General features: G+C 31.6%; 1 protein-coding gene across 1 annotated transcript; it reads left to right on the forward strand.

Annotated features, from left to right (window-relative positions):
• Window positions 1-416: 416 nt before the first annotated feature.
• LOC127708779 (diencephalon/mesencephalon homeobox protein 1-like) lies at window positions 417-5,392 on the forward strand. Its single transcript, XM_052213898.1, has 5 exons — window positions 417-538; window positions 2,105-2,283; window positions 2,760-2,973; window positions 4,417-4,488; window positions 4,964-5,392. The coding sequence occupies exons 1-5, from the start codon at window positions 427-429 to the stop codon at window positions 5,263-5,265; spliced, it is 879 nt and encodes a 292-aa protein (XP_052069858.1). The 5' UTR covers window positions 417-426; the 3' UTR covers window positions 5,266-5,392.
• Window positions 5,393-22,152: the final 16,760 nt, after the last annotated feature.

Here is a 22,152-nt window from a genome sequence, read left to right on the forward strand (position 1 = left end):
AAAATACTTTCACTAAACTTTACCATTTTGCTTCTTCCTTTATTATTTCCTCTTTCTGGGGGAAAAAGCGGGCTGTCATTACGTGCTTAAATTTAAATGTCAAAAATAATCGTTGGAATTATATTATATATTTACGTTTGATGCGCTTAAAGCACTCTTATAAATGTATACACTTAATTTTCACCGGCTTCTAAATAGTAGGAGAGTTCGAGAATGAAGTGTGTTTTCTTCATATATATCTAGATATTTTACGTTATAAATCATGTGTATATGACCAGGGAGTGTACAATACGTAATGCGGCTAATATCAGGAATGTTGGTTATATTGAAACAAATTATAAAACAAATAAACATGTGCTTCTTCTATTATTTTAGAATATGCAACGATTCGGAGACTTGACACAGCATGCCTCTACATTTATCAGGATGCCACATGGAACTTATCCACCACACCCGTTCTTCCCTGCTCCAATACCAAACCTTTCTCCACAGTATCCTCACTCATTTCCTACCATGTCTATAGCAGAAAGATTAGCGGGTAAAGTACAATGTTTTTATTTTTATATCAAAATATATGTTGAAATAATGTTAAAATGATTGCTTGTTAGTAGATCTTTCAAATTACACATTTATGATTTCACATTAACAGCATAAGATTAGGAGTGTACTGCAGTACAAATATTAAAAATGACTGCAAAAATTGAGGACAATTTAAATTGGATTATCTTTTTTATTTTCAAATTTCAAATTCGTATATGAAATTACTAAATGCTAAAAGGAGTTAAAAAAAACTAAGTCAAGTAATGTAGCTTGGTTTACAGTTTTCATGGACCCATTGTGTAAGCCTTCGACCAACTCTATTTTCTATTGTAGAAATTTGTTGAGCTATGCTGATTAGTTTTTTTTCCCAACCCTGTTTTATTTAGGTTCGATATATTGCATTATTAACTTTAATATGTTCACTGATGTACTATAACTGTTGTTATAATCACTGGTTCCTTAATGGAAAAATAGAAAGCAATACCATAAATACGAATTGCATGCCCTTATTTTCATTTAAGAACATTTTGTTTGTATATTGTTATTTTTTTTCCAACCTAGTTTCAAATATTTTTTTATATGTTTTTGGTTTTTAGTCATGATAGTACCTTTACTGGTTGGAAATTGAAGTTTATACATTAATCTAAATCGGGTGATTTAAGGGACACTCGGAAATCATTTATTTCCGATAAATGAAAAATGAGGATAACACATTACACATGAAGTACACGCTACCTTCAAGAAAACAATATTTCGATATTTTCACACAAATATTTCCACTCTCAATGATAAAACACCAAAATGAATTAGTTTACCCTATGATTACTAGTATTTTATATCATTAAAATGAAAATCACATTTTATCGATTTAAAATTCATTGTATTCAAATGTGCATCTACTCATGGAAGTAATATTACTTCCATGATCTACTTAAAGAACTTTTTAATTCTGTCATATTTAAACAAATTAAACAGTTGAATAATATTTCTGAACTTCAAATAAAGTTACAAATGTCAAGTCAAGCAGAAACTTCTTATCATCATGGGGCACATGCGTTAAGGCCGAGTTTTCATTATCTCTTGATTCAATGTTGTACAATATTTAGTGTTAATGTGTAGTGTTTTAATTTATTCTTATTGTCTTTTCATCATCTTTTTTACCACGATATCCTGTCATTTGTGATTTTGATTGCTTTTTTAATACTCCCTTACTTTTTGAAAATCTATGATTTATTGATTGATTTGTTGGTGATAAATGCCCTTTCAGCACTATTGGCTATATGATGGCGGCAAGTTTTTAATAGCGGAAGAAGCCGGAGAGAACCACCGACCTTCGGCAGGAAAACTGGCAATCCTAGTCAATAAAGATTAGAGTTAGAGAATCTACTACATCACCCGTGTATTTTTTCGTCAACTTAAGGAATGCTATATCACATGAATAGCAATGTGGCAATTACATTTATTATGCATCATAATAATTAATATGTGCAGCGACTATTATATGATCACCCGTAAAAAAGTGTCAATTACATTTGTTATGAATTATAAAAATTAATTTTTGCAGCTGACCTATTATTTGAGGCTAGATTTGGTCAGCATAGAAAACAAAGACGAAGCCGAACAGCTTTTACCAACCATCAGTTAGCAACTTTGGAAAAGACGTTTTCTAAAACACACTATCCAGACGTTGTTATGAGAGAAAGACTGGCTATGATGACAAATTTACCGGAAGCTAGAATTCAGGTAAGTTCTATGATGACAAATTGAACGGAAGCTAGAATTCAGGAAAGTTCTATGATGACAAATTTACCGGAAACTAGAATTCAGGTAAGTGCATGAATAAAAAATATTTTAATCTGACAACTCTTTTAAAATATTCATTTTGCTAAAACAAACAAAGTTACTGTACAGAGTTTACCGTTATTGTATGTGTAACATTTCTACATGTCTTTTTCTATTTAAATTTCGTCTGGTTGTTAATCAAAATGTTAGAAAACCTCTGTTAAGGACGAATTACTATCAAACAAGTATAAATAGTATTCTACATGATCATGGTAGTTTTTGGCCATTTGTATAAAAATCGAGTAATTTTACAATTACTGAATGGAGTTGAATACTGTTGTGAACTTGTTGTTTATAACATATTGTAACTTTTCAAAGAAATATAATTCAGGTAATCCGATTTCAATAAAATAGTAAATAGTCTTAATATCTCATAGGTATGGTTTAAAAATCGAAGAGCTAAATATAGGAAGAAACAGAAAGGTCGTAGTTCTGACAACCCTAGTGAAAATGATAAAGAGAAAGCCAAAAATGACAATTTGAACGATGATAGACCTACAGATGAGCAAATTATTGATGTTGTAGAGGAAGATTTTCTTAGTTCTGATTCACCAAAAACAGAATCTCAAACACCAGAGGAAAAAGGGGAAGGTAAATATGTTTCCTAATTACGAAAATAAATCAAACAATCAACACCGGAAAGAACCTTGTAAAAACATGTAACCAGTAAACTGTTGGAAAAACGTCCATTCTGGCGAGTTGTTTAGTAATTTGACTAGTGTTAGAATTTTGCATTCAAAATAAGCATAATTTAATTTAACAAAAACAAAATAGATGTTGTGTAGCTTCCTATGTTTAATTAGAATATCTTGAATATTCTTGAAAGAGTAATAAAACGGAAATTTTCCGTAGTAATGGTAAGAATGAGAACATGTTCTGCATCCATTCACTTTATCAAATATATGTGTAGGAGTATCGTATAGGATCCTAAGATACGTTTACGTTACTGTCACAAATTATCTCATCTCGGTCGTTTTTTCCAACACGTTTCCATCACTTTTCAATGTTTTAGAATTATTATTTCTTATACTTATACTCTTTCAACTATTCATACTCTCATTTAAGAATTAAAAGCTTCTTTATGTATTAGATACATCTTGAGGGCGTTAGGCCGAATGGATGTATCTAATTTACACCAATATATTATAGTCAATGCAGAATGACAGTTTTCAATAATTTAGAAGGGGGGTCTTTCAGCGATTTCACTATATGGTATTGAAAGCATGATAAATGCAGGATATCAAATTTCATTTAACGACACCGTGGTGTAATTTTGTAGGGTTGTAAAAGCGTTGATCGTGCGCGCAATTCTAGTATTAAAAGCTTCCGCGCTTCATACTAAAAGAGCTTCGGTCAACGCTTTTACAGCCCGATAAAATTAAAAAAAGAAGCTTAAATTACGACTTAAAGCTTATTTTTCGTTTGTATTTCTATACATTGTCGTGAAATGTAATGAGAAACATGTGCTGTTATGAATGATGCAGTTTTATTCAGAAATACAATTGATATTGGAATGCCTCGCGATTGCATTCAGCCAATCAAAAGTTCGGATTCTTGTGAACCAAAAATGCAATGTAATTATTCAATTATAATAATTACATGACTTGATAATATATATTCACGTCATATTTTGATTTAAAACAATGCATGTTTCTATGGCTATTTTGAGAGACTTATTTAGGCAAGGAAAAAAAAATAGATTGTTATAAAGATAACAGATTAATGACATCGACATAATTTCTAACAGACTGAAATCCATTGGTAAATGAAGCCGCAGTATTGAAACTTGAAAAATTACCCCGCTTAAAGTCAGTGCTTATCATGGATATTTTCACATATTTAAAGCCCGAAGCCCATGAATTTGTAGGAATATTAATCGCAGAAAAAAAAGTGAACAACCGTAACTGGAATTCTTGATTTGCTTTCATTGGTTTTTTATGAAAAATGTATCTGAGAATGTAAACATCGTAGATGAACTGACGACAAGAACACATTTTCTCAATGTGAAAAAGACATAATTCTTTTTTATTTTAGGTATTAATCTTGAAGCATTGAAACAAGATGATACAAGCAAAGAATGTGATATGGAATTAGAACGGGATAGAGGTAATAAGCAATAAAAAAATTGTCATCGAAGTGATATCTGTACGACTGAAGAAACCCATTTTCTGTGAAAAATTTCTTTGTTGAATATTTGTTCACTTGCAGGTTAATCACTTGTAAAGTTAATAAACAACGAATTGATTATAAAAAAAAAAAAACACCACGACTTTTTGAAGTTTCCTGCTCTAATTATTAAACGATACGAATTGATTGATATAAATTACGCTTGACGCTCTTTAGCAACTTAAAAAGTGCATATTTTGGACGTTAATATTATAATGTAATTCAATAGATACATCTTTTTTTTGTACTATACAATCACTATGAGTCACTTTTCTAATAGTTAAAACTAAAAAAATACATAAAAATGTTTTGATTTGCAGATATGATATGCACAAAATTAATGAAATTAACGAACCCCCTTAGGATATGTGCACTTGAGTATATCAACACTATGAACTTATTTTTATTTTTACAGAAAAAGTGGAAGAAAATAATGGTCAGCTTCAGTTACCTCCCTTTTCTGTGTTTAACTGGAACAATCATCTTCTTAATAACACACTGTATCACAAACAACTAGAACTACAACGCTCGGTCACATACAGTTCAGCGTTTCCCCTAGCACCAATGATGACTCCACATTATCCATATCATCTAGGACCTCATTTAGCGACGTCGTCATATATGCCTTTATCACAGACAGATAGTTTTAGAACCTCGCATGCAAACACACATACCAGAGAAATGGCTGGAGACTTTAGAATTTCAGACAGAATTTAACAAGTCCACACATTTATACAGAGTCTCGACTAATGGATTTTTTTATCCAGTTAAAATATAGATAGTAGATCAAATTTACTCTTCTTGTAATATTAAATTCAGCATGAACTTATTCTTGTCTTTAAACATAATAGAACATATACATTTTAAAAATATGTTGTCTTATTTATCTTTAACATTTATACTTGAAGTTAAATTGTGAAATCATCACTTAAATCAACACTACAAAAAGTACTGGTTCGTTCCTTTTTATTAAATTAACTGTTAACAAACTGTTTGAATTATTCGAAACACCAAGGATTTTCTACCCGAAGAATGGATTACCCTACCTGTATTTGGAAAAACGTTTTGGGGCGGAATTTTTGGATCTCAATGCTTCAATTTCATAATTGATTTGGCCTTCCAATGTTTCTGATTCAAGCATCAGTGTAGACAAATCGCGAGCCTGGCGTACAAAATTATAAGCCTTGCATAATAAGTTTTAAAATAATCCCTACGTAAATTGTACGAACGCTATCACGAATTGGTTGACCGTTATGGAATATCTGTTTCACAGATGACGACGGATATGTTCTAATTGTCGTAACTACATTTTCGTCCCCTTTCCCCTGAATGTGACCTACCGAATTAGACATATCACCGGGTTTATACTTACATGAGCAACACGAGTGGAGCAGGATCTGCCTACCCTTCTGGAGCACCTGAGATCACCCCCAGTTTTTAGTGGGGTTCGTGTTGCTCAGTCTTTGGTTTTCTATGTTGTTTTGTGTACTGTTGTTTGTCTTTTTCTTTTTTAGCCATGGCGTTGTTATTTTTTTTTATTTATGAGTTTAAATGACCATTTGGTATCCTTCGCCTTTCTTTTACGTAAATATCTTATCTAAAATGTTCAAGTTTCAAAATTCCTTAACTATTTATTATAAGCAGTAGCAAAAGAAAGTTGTTGTTTGCTTAATTCTAATTCATATTACAATTATATCGTATGATAGCAATTCGAGTGCAAATAACATTCGTTTTCCCAATACTTTTATCAGGTACGCCCGAGACAAAAGAAATTCCAACAACAAAATGCATAAAACATTTAGGACAGTTAAACACATTAAGTGACTGAACAGAACAGCTAAATTTGTCCACGCATCATTCCGCTTTTTATATCCCGCTTTAAACTTGGTCTCTGAATCAAAATATATAATGCTAAAAATAAATTGACAAAAACAAAACATCAACGTTTTTAAAATGCAAATTTGAAAGGGTAAATAACACTCATCGTCTAACTATAAGATAACATAATCCCAAATAATAAATACCGGTAGTTTGTGTTTGAGAGTTTTTTCCTGTGCCGTTTTCTAGATATCAGTGTACATTTCCCCTAAAATATATTCTGAAATAGACTTATTCATTTATATTTCTTTTCTATACATGGTAACATGTAACGTCTTTACGTTGTGTCTGAAAATGAAAGGTCAAAGAATTTCTAAGCTTCATTGGTCTTTCCCTTTTGTTTCCAGGTGGAAACTCCAAACAATTTTCACAACTTGTCGTTATCGTAAGTTAAACAGTTGTATTTTAGGAACTTGCCATCTAGATATCTTTTGGTTAAGTGTTGTCATTGGGTTGCTATAACAATGACGTATGCCCCACATCTTCTTTTATTCATATCCGTTAGAGTACGGAGTATATGTTGTACTAAAAGAGAAAAAAAGTGATATATGATTTTTTTTAGATTGCGTTAACATATAATTATCGGCCCACTGACTTTTAAGTTTTATATTTTTCTTTATTTACTATTGTATATATATTAAAGTACCCCTTTTTAATTGGTTAGAATATAGATATAATATAAGACCGTTACTATGCTTTTCTAAGTAAGAATAACTGGTACATGTATTTTATTAAGCTCCCATTTAAGCCTTTACATTACTAGTATGTAAGTATATTTGTTCGGTATGGATTATAATCGTTCATCGTTTTGCCAAATAAAGTTTTAAATGATATATCTAAAATGTAATATGTCCTATAATAAACATAACTGTAAGTATTATTTAAATTATGGAAACAAAAACATGTCAGTAACTCTCAATTTTTGACTGAAAAGTATCGATATTATACCATTTACGTAACAAAGTTAGCCTCTTTAAATCAAATTTCTTCAAGCATTGTCAGCCATTATCTAAAAATCCCTGATTACCAAGGACTTAATATGGCGCGAGGTTCACGAGTGTCTCAATTTTGAAAGCATGTGACTTTTTTGAAACATTTGAAAAGCAAACAAGTCAAAAGATTAAGGTATATTAAACACTCATATCGTACTTAGACTGCAAGTTAAATGCAATTGTTTATTTTTTGCAATACAAGTGTGGCTGTTCGTGCACATTGAAAATAATAATTATTCAAGTAAAAAAAGTTAAACTAACTTATTAATTTTAATCGTGATCATTTAAATTAATATTACTGTCACTTGAAATTTTCGTTTAACGCGTTTTTTCGCTGCCTTATGTAAAGTATTTATTTATATAAAAGTAGAAATGTTGCAAATAAAAAATTATTTCATAGTAAAATACTACTCAAAATTACAACACCAATCAGTAGATGGATTTTTTTTTAAAAGAATACATTCTTTCATCAAGTAGGTGTAATAAATTCTTAACTAGGCAACGCTTTCGGTCGTATTAGAATACGCCCTGTTTCAGTCGATATCAAAAGTACAACTACAAACAAATATATTTGCTTAAGGGTAATAACTCTAAAATACTTTCAGCGTGATATTGCTATCTTGACGTTTTCAAGAAAATTTCTATTTAAAATTTCTGCAAAAATAGTTCTTAGATACTGATTATCGAACCCGATCTAGGCCTTGGTGATATAAACCTTTAATAAATCATTAATATATACCAGGGTCAAGGTCAGACTTGTAATTTTGAAAACATCATGAAAAACGCTTAATATAATAAAAGGAAAACACAGGTTAGGAAGGAAGAATAGTCCATCGAAGCATTATTCAAGAAGGAAAATCACCGCACAAAGACAAGCCAAGGGACAAGAAAGACGCACAAACAATAAACACTTCACACTAAAAACTAAACACAAAAGAGAAACACTTAACCCCGTAAAAACTTGGGCGACATCAGGTTCTCCGGAGGGTATATAGGTCCTGCTTCTTGCAGGACAACTGCTGTGTTTTGTACGAAGATCATTTTTCGGGAACGGAGGAAAGGAATCTACGACAGCTAAAGAAAGTCTGGTTAGGAAATAAGAAACTACATTATTTATTTACCGAAAATGCTCGGAAACTTTTACAGAAGGTTTCTGAAATTTAGTGTAAATTGGGAACTACAGTATTGGTGTTTATAAAATACATAAACACATGACTGTATTATAATTGTTTATCCTTTACTTGCTTTTCTTTTGTACATTTAAGAGCTGATCTCAGAGAAAACCATGGAAAATTTCAAAAAGATGGTCCAGAAGCAACTATTTAGATATGGTTTAGTATGTTGTTTGTTGGAAGCTCCAATGACTTGGCAATCTCTATGAAAGTGTTTTGATTTATATCTGTTTGTGCTGTTTTTAGAAACAGGTATTTCTATTCTTAGCAAATGAGAAATCCGAAAATCTTTGAAATTTTAATTTTCAAATTTCATAAAGTTGCACAAATTTTCGACTTATGAGTTTGAATGTCCCTCTGGTATCTTTCACCTCTCTTTTAAACTTGAAAAAAAAAATGATTCCGTCATTATATAATGATACATTAAATATTAAAAGTATATGTTACAAATTAAAGAAAACTCATTACAATGTCTGGTGTATGAAAATAGGGATTCTGTCAATATTTTAAAGTTGTATCAGTTACGAGAAATACTTACAAGATGTGTTTTCTGAGACTTATATCTGTAAAAATAACACTTGAAATTTTAATATTTATTTGCTAGAAGGGATGATTATGTATTGAATTATTGATGTTTAATAGCTTTTGCTGTTGATTTGATTTTACTAGACTGTATTTTGAACGGTTAAAGTTAAGACAAGTGATGCAAAATACATGAATTTCAAAGGATTTCTTTTAACACATTCAATGATATTAGCTTAATTTTCTTTGAAATTCATAAAAGTAATGTTTTTTTTCAGGAAAACAATTTGCCGTTACAATTTAACGGTTTGTGGTAAAACACATTTTTTATTAAATGAATAAATATATAATTGCTTTTCAATATAATTAAATGACAGTGAATGTTTAAAGGGTTCAGTGTTTGTTTGTTTGGTTTTTTTTTTACTTTCTTCATGGAAGACCCGTAGTGACATCACAACTACATGGAAACCCTTTAAGAAGCTTTTTCATCAGAGGTATCTTTCCATTAACAATCCAAACTTTTCTGATTGGGTTCCATTAATATATCCTCCAGAACTAAAATTAAAGAAACCACAGACACGGCTTCCTCTGCCTCATTTTAGACTATACCTCGAATTTGACTTCAGTGGTCATTTCAGTACCAGAATCTATGACAAACGAGAGATTTTAATTTTGAAATTATAAATTTCCCCCACCTTGGCAGCAATATACTAGCTTCACCTGCATTAGGATATACATTTACCCAACTCATTCGGTATTCAAGAGCTTGCAGCTGCTACTCAGATTTTATAAAACATCACCAGTGTTTGAGCAGAAAGTTGATGAACCAGGGTTATGTCAAAGAACGTCTCGTACTTTTTCAAAAAAAAAATCATCGGAAGATACCAAGACCTTGTTGACAAATATTCCGTAGCAACTTCACAAATAATACATGATGGTCTTAAAGTATAGGTTATAGTAACTGACGTTGTGTATCATCTAAATCACGTGTTATAGTGTTTATTTGTCTTTGTATATATTAACTTTTACTGTTTAGTCCATTTTTGGTATATACTTTTGGTGTGGCTAGGTATTTATACATCCCGCCATTGTGTTATTGTGATATGGTCATTTTTGTATTCTTGTCTTTCATTTTTGCTTATGTACTTTGTATATAGAGTGTCTATATTCCATTTTGTTTTTATTTGTTTAAATAGTTATTTGTTTTATAGTGATTAAGATTATAACACAATGTTGACTGCTGTACCCCAATTTTTGACATTTTTACCTATTATGTCTGTTTGTTTTGTTCACACATTGTTGTCAATATAGTGGAATGCTATATGACTGTCATAAAAGTGAGAGGTTAAGCTAGCTATAAAACCAGGTTTGCTCTACCATTTTCTACATAAGGAAATGCCTGTACCAAGTAAGGAATATGACAGTTGTTTTCGATTCGTTTGATCTTTTGATTTTGCCATTTGATAAGGAACTTTCCGTTTTGAATTTTCCATGGAATTTGGTATTTTTGATATTTTACCTTTTTCCCCAATAAGACATCTGCAAAAAAAGAAGTACCAAAAAGCAGATTTAGTTGAGAGTGTCAAAATTGTCACTTATGATTATAATGGTATACATTCTAAAATAGATAACGTTGTCCTACTAATATAATATTCATGCAACAATAGTTCGATTTGTGGGAGCCCCCAATATTATTGATCATCTGAGAAGGATGCATTCACATTATGAAATGTGAGAAACCAGTTTCACAGCATCTTCGTTTGCTAGCCTGTGATACAGATTTGTCAATACCAGAGGACCTTCTTATCTTGTATAGGTATGGGAAGTTTTCACATGAGAATTAAGTACCTAGAAATATTTAGGATATTTACAGAATTCACTCAGGTTTGATCTGTTAAAGTTGTTTCTAAGTTATGAACCACTGTCAACCAAACTGAAGGTAGCTTTTCTCTAGGGTATATATTATAAAGGTTGTGAATTGTATTCCCGACAATCAACAAACATGGCTAAACATAAATCATATATGGGTAAAATGCAGTTTTTTTTGGTCTGTATATCAATAAATAGCAGTTATAGACAGGGTTGAAGTGATCAACAGGTCAAGATATATCTGTACTGAAATTTTCAGACCAAGCGAACAACCCATTGAGTTGTGACTCTTACTGCATTGCAAATTTTTATGAAATTTCAGTTTTTGGTTATTATGAACATGACTACATTTATGAATAAAGAGAAACTGTAAACAGCAAAAGTTTTCAGCAAAGTAAGATCTACAAATAATTCAACATGACCAAAATAGTCAATTGACCCCTTAAGGAGTGTCCTTGAAAGACAATTTTTCCTTAATAATCATAAACTTTTATTAAAATATTCTCCCCTGAAAATAAAAAGACCAATTTCAACTAATTTTTGGCTGAATGATACTTAGGAATCTAGTATAAAGTTTGTGATTTTTATTCTTGTCTTGACAGACAAGAATATTAAAATGACAAACAGGTCAAGATATATCTGCCTGGACATTTTCAGACAACCCATTGTGGGGTAATTGCACATTAAATGTCAATTTTTCAAGAAGTTCCGAGTTTTGGGTTATTATCTTCATTCTTGAATATTATAATAAATAAAGAGAATCTATAAACAGCAAAAATCTTCACATTTATGTAATATATTGCTTACATGTGATCCTATCATGATGTTTGAATTACATTTTAGATGATGTCCCGAAACGAGGAATTGAAGACATGGGATCAAAAAGTATCAAGGGCTTATATCCTAATGAAAATAAATTTCTGTTAATTCAAACATTCCCGTTTGAATGGTTTTACACTAGTAATTTTTGGTGCCTTTTATAGCTTGCTGTTCGGTGTGAGCCAAGGCTCCGTGTTGAAGACCGTACTTTGACCTATAATGGTTTACTTTAATAAATTTTGACTTGGATGGAGAGTTGTCTCATTGGCACTCATACCACATCTTCTTATATCTATTGTAATAAAGCTAATAATTTGTACATTGCCAAATGTCCTTTACGTTTCTACGAAACATTACAATGGCTATATGGAAGCAGAAAATTCATTTTTGTTGTTTAATATCAATGTTATTTACAGTATTGCGAAGTATTCATTTAATTTCAGTATTGAAAACTATTCTATTCCTGACCAAGCAACATTGATAACTTGTGAACAATACTGTGTTGTTTTCATCTATCTCTTTGAATATTTTTAAAGATTCAGTCCACAACATTTAAGAATGATCATATGTTTTTGGTTCATAATTTTTTTTAAAACGCAATCATGTGGTAATGAATTAATTTGGATGTAACTGAGCTTTGATTGGACGAACAATTTTAAATTATAACTCAATAAACAACATTTTTATGTGATCTCAAGTTTTGAGGAGATAATGGGAAATTTTTTTAGTATAACAAGTTTTGAGAAAGCATATGTGGATCAATTTATAAGCAATGATTATAATATTTCGTACCATATATTATTATCTCTAAAATATTACGACCATTTCCTCACCTCATTGTGTAAAGAGCAGCTACGGAAGTGTGTCTACCATGTTTATCCTTTCATTTAAAAAAACTGGACAAAATATTATGATCTTTCCTTGTAATTTATCTCAAATATGATTTTTCAATGTGCTAATCAATTTTATTGAAAACGAATAGGATGAATATTCAAAATATTCCCTAGGCTGATGAACATATGAGGTGAATTCACACTAAATATTTGTGTATTGCAATATAAATTAAAATGCAAGTCTAATCAAAATTGATGTTATTTTCAAAATTAGTTTGTCAATCTATAACTTGTTCATGCAAGTTTATTTATATTCTTTGCTAATTGTTTTACTATTTTTAAATGTGTCCTATATAATCATGATAATTGGGTTTTTTTTTACAATTGAAGGTAACGTGCTGAAGAAATAAAGACAAAGACAATATTAGAATACAATATATATTTCTCTGACTTTCCGTTATATTTCTTTCTTTATGTAATATAAGTAAATTTTGTTTATTGTTCTTGCTTTTTAGGCCGCCGTCGCCGACGAAAGAGGCACTAAGGTTGACCTGTGTCCGTCTGTACATACGTAATACATCAATGAAAATGTTATGGTTTTCTGACAATAAGCTTTAATTATGTATTTATCAATAAAATAAATACTACAATGTGTACTGTAAATTGCATTGCCTGCCTCTGAAATGTTTTTGTGCTTTTGAATGCATTAGTATGTCAATAAAAGGTATTTTGCATTAGTATGTCAATAAAAGTTATTTAAATAGATATCCATGACAAAACACATAATATGGGTCAAAATAAAATTTTCATCCAAAAATCTTGAAAATTAGAATTGAGTCCAAAAGTTAAATAGTCAGTTATTATATCAAATTTATATTTATAAAACAGATGTTGAAGAGAAAAACGATATCAAATACATGTTTATGAGACAATCTAAAATAAAAACCGCTTAAAACTTGGATTTTAAAACATAAGCAACGAATATTTACCCGTTTAACACTATAGTCATATCACTAAAATTAGAAAACTCATTACCACTACACTTATGTTATTGATATTATACTATTGTACTTATAAAAAGTGACATGAATAGTCCTTCAACCTATTTATATATCTCTTATTTTGTTGTTCAACGTCATATCTTGTTCCCACAACAACATAGAATCTAAATTTCTTCCAAATCACTTTGTGTAACAATGCTCAAATTTGAACAATTAATATCAAGACACTCGCCACAACTAACAGAACAGTCAATTCTATGTTTTTGGCACGAACATCTTCTTGGATCATAATTCTATTTGCCACCAGTTTTTGGCGGGGGCTGTATAAATGTAAATATTTTCCACATCGATAACGAAATGCCTGTACCAAGTCAAAAACATGACAGTTTTCCATTCGTTTGAGCTTTTGAGTTTGCCATTTGATAAGGGACTTTCCATTTTGAATTTTCCTTGCAGCTCGGTATTTTTGTTAATTTACTTTTTGCCCAATGATGGACTGGGGTATAGAAATATGGTCGCCTAGACTATTGAGCTTTCCGCCACTAAACACTTTGCTAAAACTCGATTACCATTTGGCTGTTCTGGATGTATAAATACGCAGCCATGTCCGGTCGGATTTGGGTCTTAAACCGACGTCTTGTTTTGGGCGAGTGCCAGTCTATAAAGGACGTAAAAGACCACTTGTAACAACTCCCCGAGAGGTCCTTCGGTGGCTTGTTGTTGAGCAAAATTTCAGCTTTTTTCCAACAGACCCTTACATTTAGTGGCAGCTGAAATTTCTCGCACTTCATCCCGACCAAACTATTATACTTTTGTTAAATTGGTCTCATTCTGAATATACATGAACTAAATGCAATTTCACATTTAGTAAGCAATAGGTTTAATCAAGCATTTTCTACATAAGAAAATGCCTGTACCAATTCAAGAATATAGCAGTTGTTTTCTATTCGTTTGGTGTGTTTGTGCTTTTGATTTTGCCATTTGATAAGGGACTTTCCGATTTGAACTTTCCTTGGGGTTCGGTATTTTTGTTATTTTACTTTTCTCTTTCACATGTTTAAGTATATATTTAAAACGTTTATTGGTAAACAGTATACCAGTATGATTGGTGAGTCTTAACAGACAGCCATTTCACAAAAATATTAACGGCCATCGTAAAGACTCAGTATAAATGTAAACCAGACCTTCATGTTAGTTGACGTTTGGGATCCCCTGACGACACTATGGCAGACTTTAAACGACTGACCGACTACTACCATCACTGACCACAACACTGCTTGGTCAAGGGAGGAGAAAAACCACTCAGGAATGATTATAAATAAGAAAATTAAAAACTTTGGCACCAAATCGGCTCAATGAAAGGTATAGTTCAAATAGCGCAGTGGTAACCACCGCAGCTGGATGTGTTAGTTCCATAAATATCCGCGGCCTCTGTTGTAAATGCGTGAAATTTTTGAATTATACAATTGTCGTTCAGTTGTTAATTTTTATTACTTTCAAGATTGTTTTAATAAAATCGGATTCTAATATGACGTCCTTATTTCGATTTGTAAACCGTGTTCTAATTAGCACAAAATATATTTGACACATGTGCACAAACTTACTGTTTAAATTCTTGTTATTTTCATTTGTATCCTAATAAAAATATATATTTTAGCAGCTTACATAAAATTTATTGTATATTGTTATTCAAACAACATATACTTACCCTGCAATTAGTTTTTAAACTTATTAAATATGAAAATGTAATGTACATACTTCATGGGGAGGAAACGGGTACAGCCAAACATTTGTAAGGTATTTTTGTACGCTTTGACCAATAAAAATATCGTTTTTTGTCCTTTTAGAATCAAAATAATTCCTTCATGTCATGCTCTATGCTCATTTTGACATGGGTAGGTATTAAATTTGTCGATATTTTACACTGAGCGCTTATTTCGTAATTAGATTGAGGACGACCCGCTACTCCTGAACCCTATTGGTTCGACACCCCATAAGTCGTACAACCCAATAGTGCGACACCCTTATAGTCCGACATATGTGCAGATCGTATTTGTAAATCTAATTCATAGAATCGGTAAACGTGGTATTTGAACTTGTGTCTTCTATCCCTTGTGAGTATAAATAATTAAATGGAACAGACAACATTTCCCGTCTGGTAAGAAAGAAACACCATGATCCTTTAAGGTAGATAGGGGTCTTAATTGATATCCATAGAATTTTTTAATACTTTGTCAAAATGTAGTTTATATCAGGCTTTTTTTCAAAAATATAATAAAAAGTATGGGTCACCGCGCTTTTTTTCACGCTACAGGTTGTGCAAAATTGTCAGATTTTGTATAGATTATGCATGGAAAACACAATTTTGTGTAATAAAAAGAATATTACAGCATAAGATGAAATATGAGAAGATAGCTCTAATAATATGCTTTCAGATAAGAAAAAGAAATAATCGGGTCACCGGACTCGTTTTCTTGCTACATAATAAAATAGGTAAATTCACAACACATTCTATTACAAAAGTTACTTTATCTGAGTTATCTCCCCTTATGTGGTAAATTTGAAAAAAAAAAATGAATCAAACAAAAACATTCTGTTTTTTGTAAAATACAGCCATAAATATGATAAAACCCATAATTTTCTATAGTGACATGAAAAGTCTTACACATGAATTACATACTACTCTCGAAATTTGCACATTTCATTAAAGATATAGACCGATTGTTATCTGCTATTACAATACCAAGATGGAGGAAGACACCGATTGATTGCTGTTTGCTTTAGGCTCAGTTGCAAATATTTAATGCATATTCAGGACGAGTAATAAATTAACAACAGTAAAATTTAACGACACTATTAAACAACTGGGTTCTGATGTATATGAGAAATCACTTCAATTTGAGATTTTTTGAAACTGGTCTGTATGAAGAACGTTATTTGTCAAACGTAATAACGCTATGATATAAAGTCAATGAAACAAAAACACTGTAAACAAAACATATAATTCATTACCCAAATACAACTTCAATTTTGTAAAACCAACTTCCAATTTAATCAAAATGGAGCAATAAATGGTAGGTGCACTAATCTTAATGTTAAAAACTCGGCTTTCCTTTGTGAACACGTAGCCAGTCCGCAGATAACTAGACAAGGTAAGCAAAACTATTATATGTTTCGATTTCAAAGGTTCTTAATTTTGGTCATAAAATTTTTTCAACTTTTCAAAATAAGTCTGAATATAACGAATGTCTTTTCTAATCAAATTATAAATACCAAAGTCGAATAAATGTGACTAGTTTGAAATGATTTAGCATTAGACGAAATATTTATTAATAACAAATATGAAATTTTGAGTTTAAAAAGGGGAGCTAACGCCCCATTCTGCTACTGGAGGTTTATGCGATTCCAATTGGAGACAAATCGTGTTAATTTTTCCTTATAAACATTTACCTGCTGCTATTTAATCCCCTTGTGATGGAAATATTATTTTTACTTACAGGTACATCTGAAGGAGAATACATTTATTGTAGGTTGGTTCGATTACAATGAGAGACAACTCGTGTACTTTTTACCATATTTACATTATCTGTCGTTATTCAATATTGTCCGTATTGATTACAGTGGTCCGACATAACAATTGGTATGTCATTCATGTCCACATTTACCGGTAAACTATAAGCACATCAAATGTATTTGAAATCAAGAAGAATCCTCGGACATTCCGGTAAATATAAGAGGCATTAAAGAAACAGATGAGATGGACATCAAGATATGTCACGCAAAGCGTTTCAGAAGGTAAAATACCTGTGGAAGAACAAAAAAAGGAATCGTCACACAGAGGTGCCTGAGTCAGGGGAAGACAGCATGATAAAACTGATTCCATTAGTAGATGATTCGTGTGACTGTTAGTAAGGTTTGGATAATGCATCTGAAGAAGCTGATATAAGTCTACACCACAAATGATGTCATCCAACAGTGAGTTGTAAAAAAAACTTATTTATCAGATGAATAAGACAAAGGAGTTTACTTTCATTCTTCACAAATGAATGTAGAATACCAAAAAAATGTTTATGTTTGATAAATATGAAAAACATGTCTGAAAATGAATAAATGTCTTTTCTAATCAAATTATAAATACCAAGGTCGAGTGATGATCAGCATTAGACAAAATATTTATTAACAAATATGAAAATGGGAGTTAACGCTCCATTCTGCTACAGTAGGATTGTTTGATTCCAATGTGAGACAACTCTTCTTTTTTTCTTTATTATCATTTATCTGCTGTAATTTAATCCCCTGGTGATTGAAGTTTTATTTTTACTATCAGGTACATAAGAAGTCTTTTTCTCAAGGAAAATACATTTATTGTAGGTAGGTTCGCTTACAATGGGAGACAACTTATGTACTCTTAACAATATTAACATTTACATGCTGTTATTAAATCCATCCCTTGGTGATGGCAAAATTATTTTTACTAACAGGTACATGGAAAACAACTCGTGTACTATTTTTCCTATTAACATTTTTCTGCTGTTATTTAATCCCCTGGTGATGGAAGTATTAATTTTACTTATAGGTACATCAGAAGTCTTCGTCATTTATTTTTGTCGGTTCTTATTTTCATGGATATTTAGTTACCTCGGTCCAGCTTTTAATTTTGTTGTGTAAACTGAATCATTTTTGTTTAAAGGTTAAGATGAACCTTTATACATATATATTTATCAAGAGGTCTATGATCTAGAAAAGAACTCAACAATCCTATGCGTTAGATGTAATGAATTATCTGAAACTACGTACAATATTGTCAGTGTTGATTACAGTGGTCAGATATAACAATTGGAATGTCATTAATGTCTACATTTACGGGTAAACTATAAGCACATCAAAGGTATTTTAAATAAAGAAGAATCATCAGACATTCCGGTAAAAATCAGAGAACAACATGATATAACTCTTTTCTCGGGCCAGTGTTTGTTATGTGTCTGTTTTGTTTTACTAACGTCATTCTGTCGGCCTGTTCTATATAGTTTTTATAAGAATTCTTCGACTGCTTTATAAATTGTTTATACATTCCGTTTTTGTAATCCTTATTCAAGGTTATGACTTTCGGCCTCATTTAATTTTCTCATTACCCTTAATAAATCATGATTTTACGAAATGGCAAGAAAATATACCACTACTTCAAAGGTATTCACGTGCTCCAAAAAACCTCATTCCAAATATAAATTCAACCGCCGTCAATCGAAATTCCCCTTCTAAATTAAGCACTTTTTACAACTGTGGCAATGGTGCTGCAGCCAGATCATTTAATAAAAATGCACGTGGATATCCACAAATATTCCCGTGCAATGCAAGAAAATGACTAACTTGCTCTAGATTATCTTCTAATAATGCTGTTAGGTCAACAGTGAACGGGAGTGCTTTTTCGCTTTCCTTTTCCTGTGACATTACATGAAAAACTCAAAGCCTCATTTATCTGTTTACTTAAACAAAGCCAAAGTGTGGTATACAATATGTAGGACAAACATGACGGGATTTTTTTAGACCAATACGGGAATATCTATACCGCTTCCGAAAACCTAAGAAATTCAAAAGTATAATTTACCAACATTTAGGTAAACACAATCACAATATTAAATTTATAAGATTTCAACCACTCGAAACGATCCAGAAACAACAAGGGCAATCGCATAAACAATTTGAAGATTCCCGTAAAATTATCGAACTGTCTTGGATTAACCGACTGCAGACAGCATATCCCCTGGGTCTAAATGACACTATACTGGGACAAGGAAACATATCTAAAACTTCTTCTATTGATATCATGAATATTGTTGATAAAAGACAATGTAATAATAGGTCTCATGGCAAACGTATTAATCGAAATCAACGAATTAAACATCGTATAAATTATACACTTGATGATCTATCTATATTTAAAAACAATGGTAGGCATCAATTATTATGTAAACTGGGTCAAATACCAATTAGTAAATTACATGATATTTTCAAGGAGTGTGACACAATCTCGTTCTTCAGCCCATTGTATTAATATTCGCGTATAAATACAGCTTTTTGTCACCATAGGCTGTTCCTGCGTATCCATGAACCTGGAGATCATAAACGGCATTTTCTGAAAATAAAATATTTTAACAGAGGTATCGATTTCATCAACTTATCGAGTATATTTAATGACTCTACCATTTAAAACTTTATACCTCCCTATTTTGATAACACAGAACCACCTATTATTTCGTATGCATACAAAAAACCAAGCAGAAGTTTAGTTTTTAATTATACGTCAGTTACATCAGACTTCAATATAGAAAATACTACTCCTCTAACTTGAGATTGTGATTCGTCGAATTTTAGATATGACCCCTATGGTCATGTTATTACGGGGGACCTCAATATCGTTCAAGACCAAGAGGTTAAAAACTTTTTGAAGAAAGGACCAAAATTTCGTCTTCCATCTAAATTAGGTTGGAAACATTGTCGTCAGGTCACAAAAGACGCTCTTTCGTCGTATTGTCAAAATTGGTGTAAACGGGAAAAATCTAATAAACAAATCTCTTGATTCTTATTTGATTCAATGTATGAATGTTGTGGATATTCGAATATCACATTTTGAAAAAAAATACAGAAATAAATAAAAGAGTACATAATACGCCTATTTCTAGAATAAGAAACAAACTTCAAGTACTTTCAAAGCGGTTTGTGTTTGTACCGGCCGACAAAGCAACCAACAATGTGGTGGTGGTATGCCGTAAATACTACACGGACGTTCTTAAGAATGAGAAATTAAATTCTTCTACATTCAAGTCCGTATGCTCCACAGAGAGTCATATAGTAAACAAACATATCATAACCACATCACAGCTTAAGGCCTCTTCTGAACATTTGAAGGTCCCTACTATGTATTGGTTACCTAAACTACACAATAAACCGTAAATTATCGTTTAATCTCCGCCTCTAGTAAGTGTTCTACAACTAATCTTTCAGTGCTTTTAACTAGTTCCTTCACTACCATCAAAGAACATATCATTAACTTTTGTAATAAAATATATGAAATTAAAGAACCTTTGTGAGCACGCTCACATACCCCACGCCCCCCATTGTCACTGGACAAACATAATCTCACCAGATTCATAAGTTCAAAGACTCATAACTCTACAAAAGTCAACTGATCATTAACTACAAAGTTTCATGAAATTCTGTTGTGTGGTTTCAGAGGAGTTGCTATTACAAACTGTTGCAGTAGTATATTTAGGCCAAAATTCTAAGTTCAAAGGGGCATAACTCCTAGAAAAAAATTCAATAGTAATTTCCTGTCGATATGCACATCTACATAGTATGTCCTTACTATATACAAAGTTTCATGAAATTCTGTTGTGTGGTTTCAGAGAAGTTGCGATGACAAACTGTTGCAGTAGTATTATTAGGCCAAAATTCTAAGTTCAAAGGGACATAACTTTTAGAAAAAAAATTCCATCGTAATTTCCTGTCGATAGGCACATCTGCATAATATGTCCTTAATATCTACAAAGTTTCATGAAATTCTGTTGTGTGGTTTCAGAGGAGTTGCGATGACAAACTATTGCAGTAGTATATTTTGGCCAAAAGTCTAAGTTAAAGGGGCATAACTCCTAGAAAAAAATTGAATCGTAATTTCCTGTCGATATGCACATCTACATACAATGTAGTATATCCTTTTATCTACAAAGTTTCATGAAATTCTGTTGTGCGGTTTCAGAGGAGTTGCGATGACAAGAACAGGACTGACGGACAGACGGACCCTCCTCCTGTTGCGTGGGGTATACATAGTGGAATTAACTATTTTTGGAGTGTAAAGAATTCTTTGGATGTTTTAGTTAAATTACGTGCTTTTGATTCTGTTGACAGTTTTGACTTTTCAACTCTTTACACTACACTTCCACACAATCTTATGGAAAAAAAGTTTTCCTATTTAATTAACTGGTCATTTGGTAAGTCTGAATGCAAATATATTTGCTGCAACTCATTTAAAGCCTTCTTCTCTAATGAGAAAAGTAAATATGCTAGATATACTTACTGGAGGTGTGATGAGATGATTGAAGCTGTTAATTTCCTCCTTGATGATATTTATGTACGTTTTAGCAGTAAAGTTTATCGACAGGTTGTAGGTAATCATATGGGCACCAATTGCACCCCTTTAATAGCAGACTTGTTCTTGTACTGGTATGAATCACAATTTATGAACAAACTCAGTAAAGACCCGTCTAAATTGCATTTAATTGATAAATTCAACAACACTTAAAGTTATCTTGATGATATTTTTCCTTGAATAATCAATAATTTTCTAGATATACTGCCGAAATTTACCCAAAAGGAACGTTCTCTAAATAAATCAAATATAAATGATAAGTGTCCTTTCCTATATTTAGATATTTCAGTTTTACACAGGAAACTCTACACTAAAATTTACGACAAGAGGGACGATTTTTCGTTCCCTATTGTTAATTTTCCTTCCTTTGATGTT

This window comes from Mytilus californianus, unplaced genomic scaffold (genome assembly GCF_021869535.1).
Source record: "Mytilus californianus isolate M0D057914Y unplaced genomic scaffold, xbMytCali1.0.p SCAF_7, whole genome shotgun sequence".
NCBI classification, from domain to species: Eukaryota; Metazoa; Mollusca; class Bivalvia; order Mytilida; family Mytilidae; genus Mytilus; species Mytilus californianus.

What these genes read in the sequence shown, in the direction of transcription:
- LOC127708779 (XM_052213898.1), top strand. Translation starts at nt 427, where the DNA reads ATGCCACATGGAACTTATCCACCACACCCGTTCTTCCCTGCTCCAATA. An exon ending in TACCGGAAGCTAGAATTCAG is followed by an intron (nt 2,284 to 2,759) that starts GTAAGTTCTATG and finishes AATATCTCATAG; the next exon opens with GTATGGTTTAAAAATCGAAG. An exon ending in GGAATTAGAACGGGATAGAG is followed by an intron (nt 4,489 to 4,963) that starts GTAATAAGCAAT and finishes TTATTTTTACAG; the next exon opens with AAAAAGTGGAAGAAAATAAT.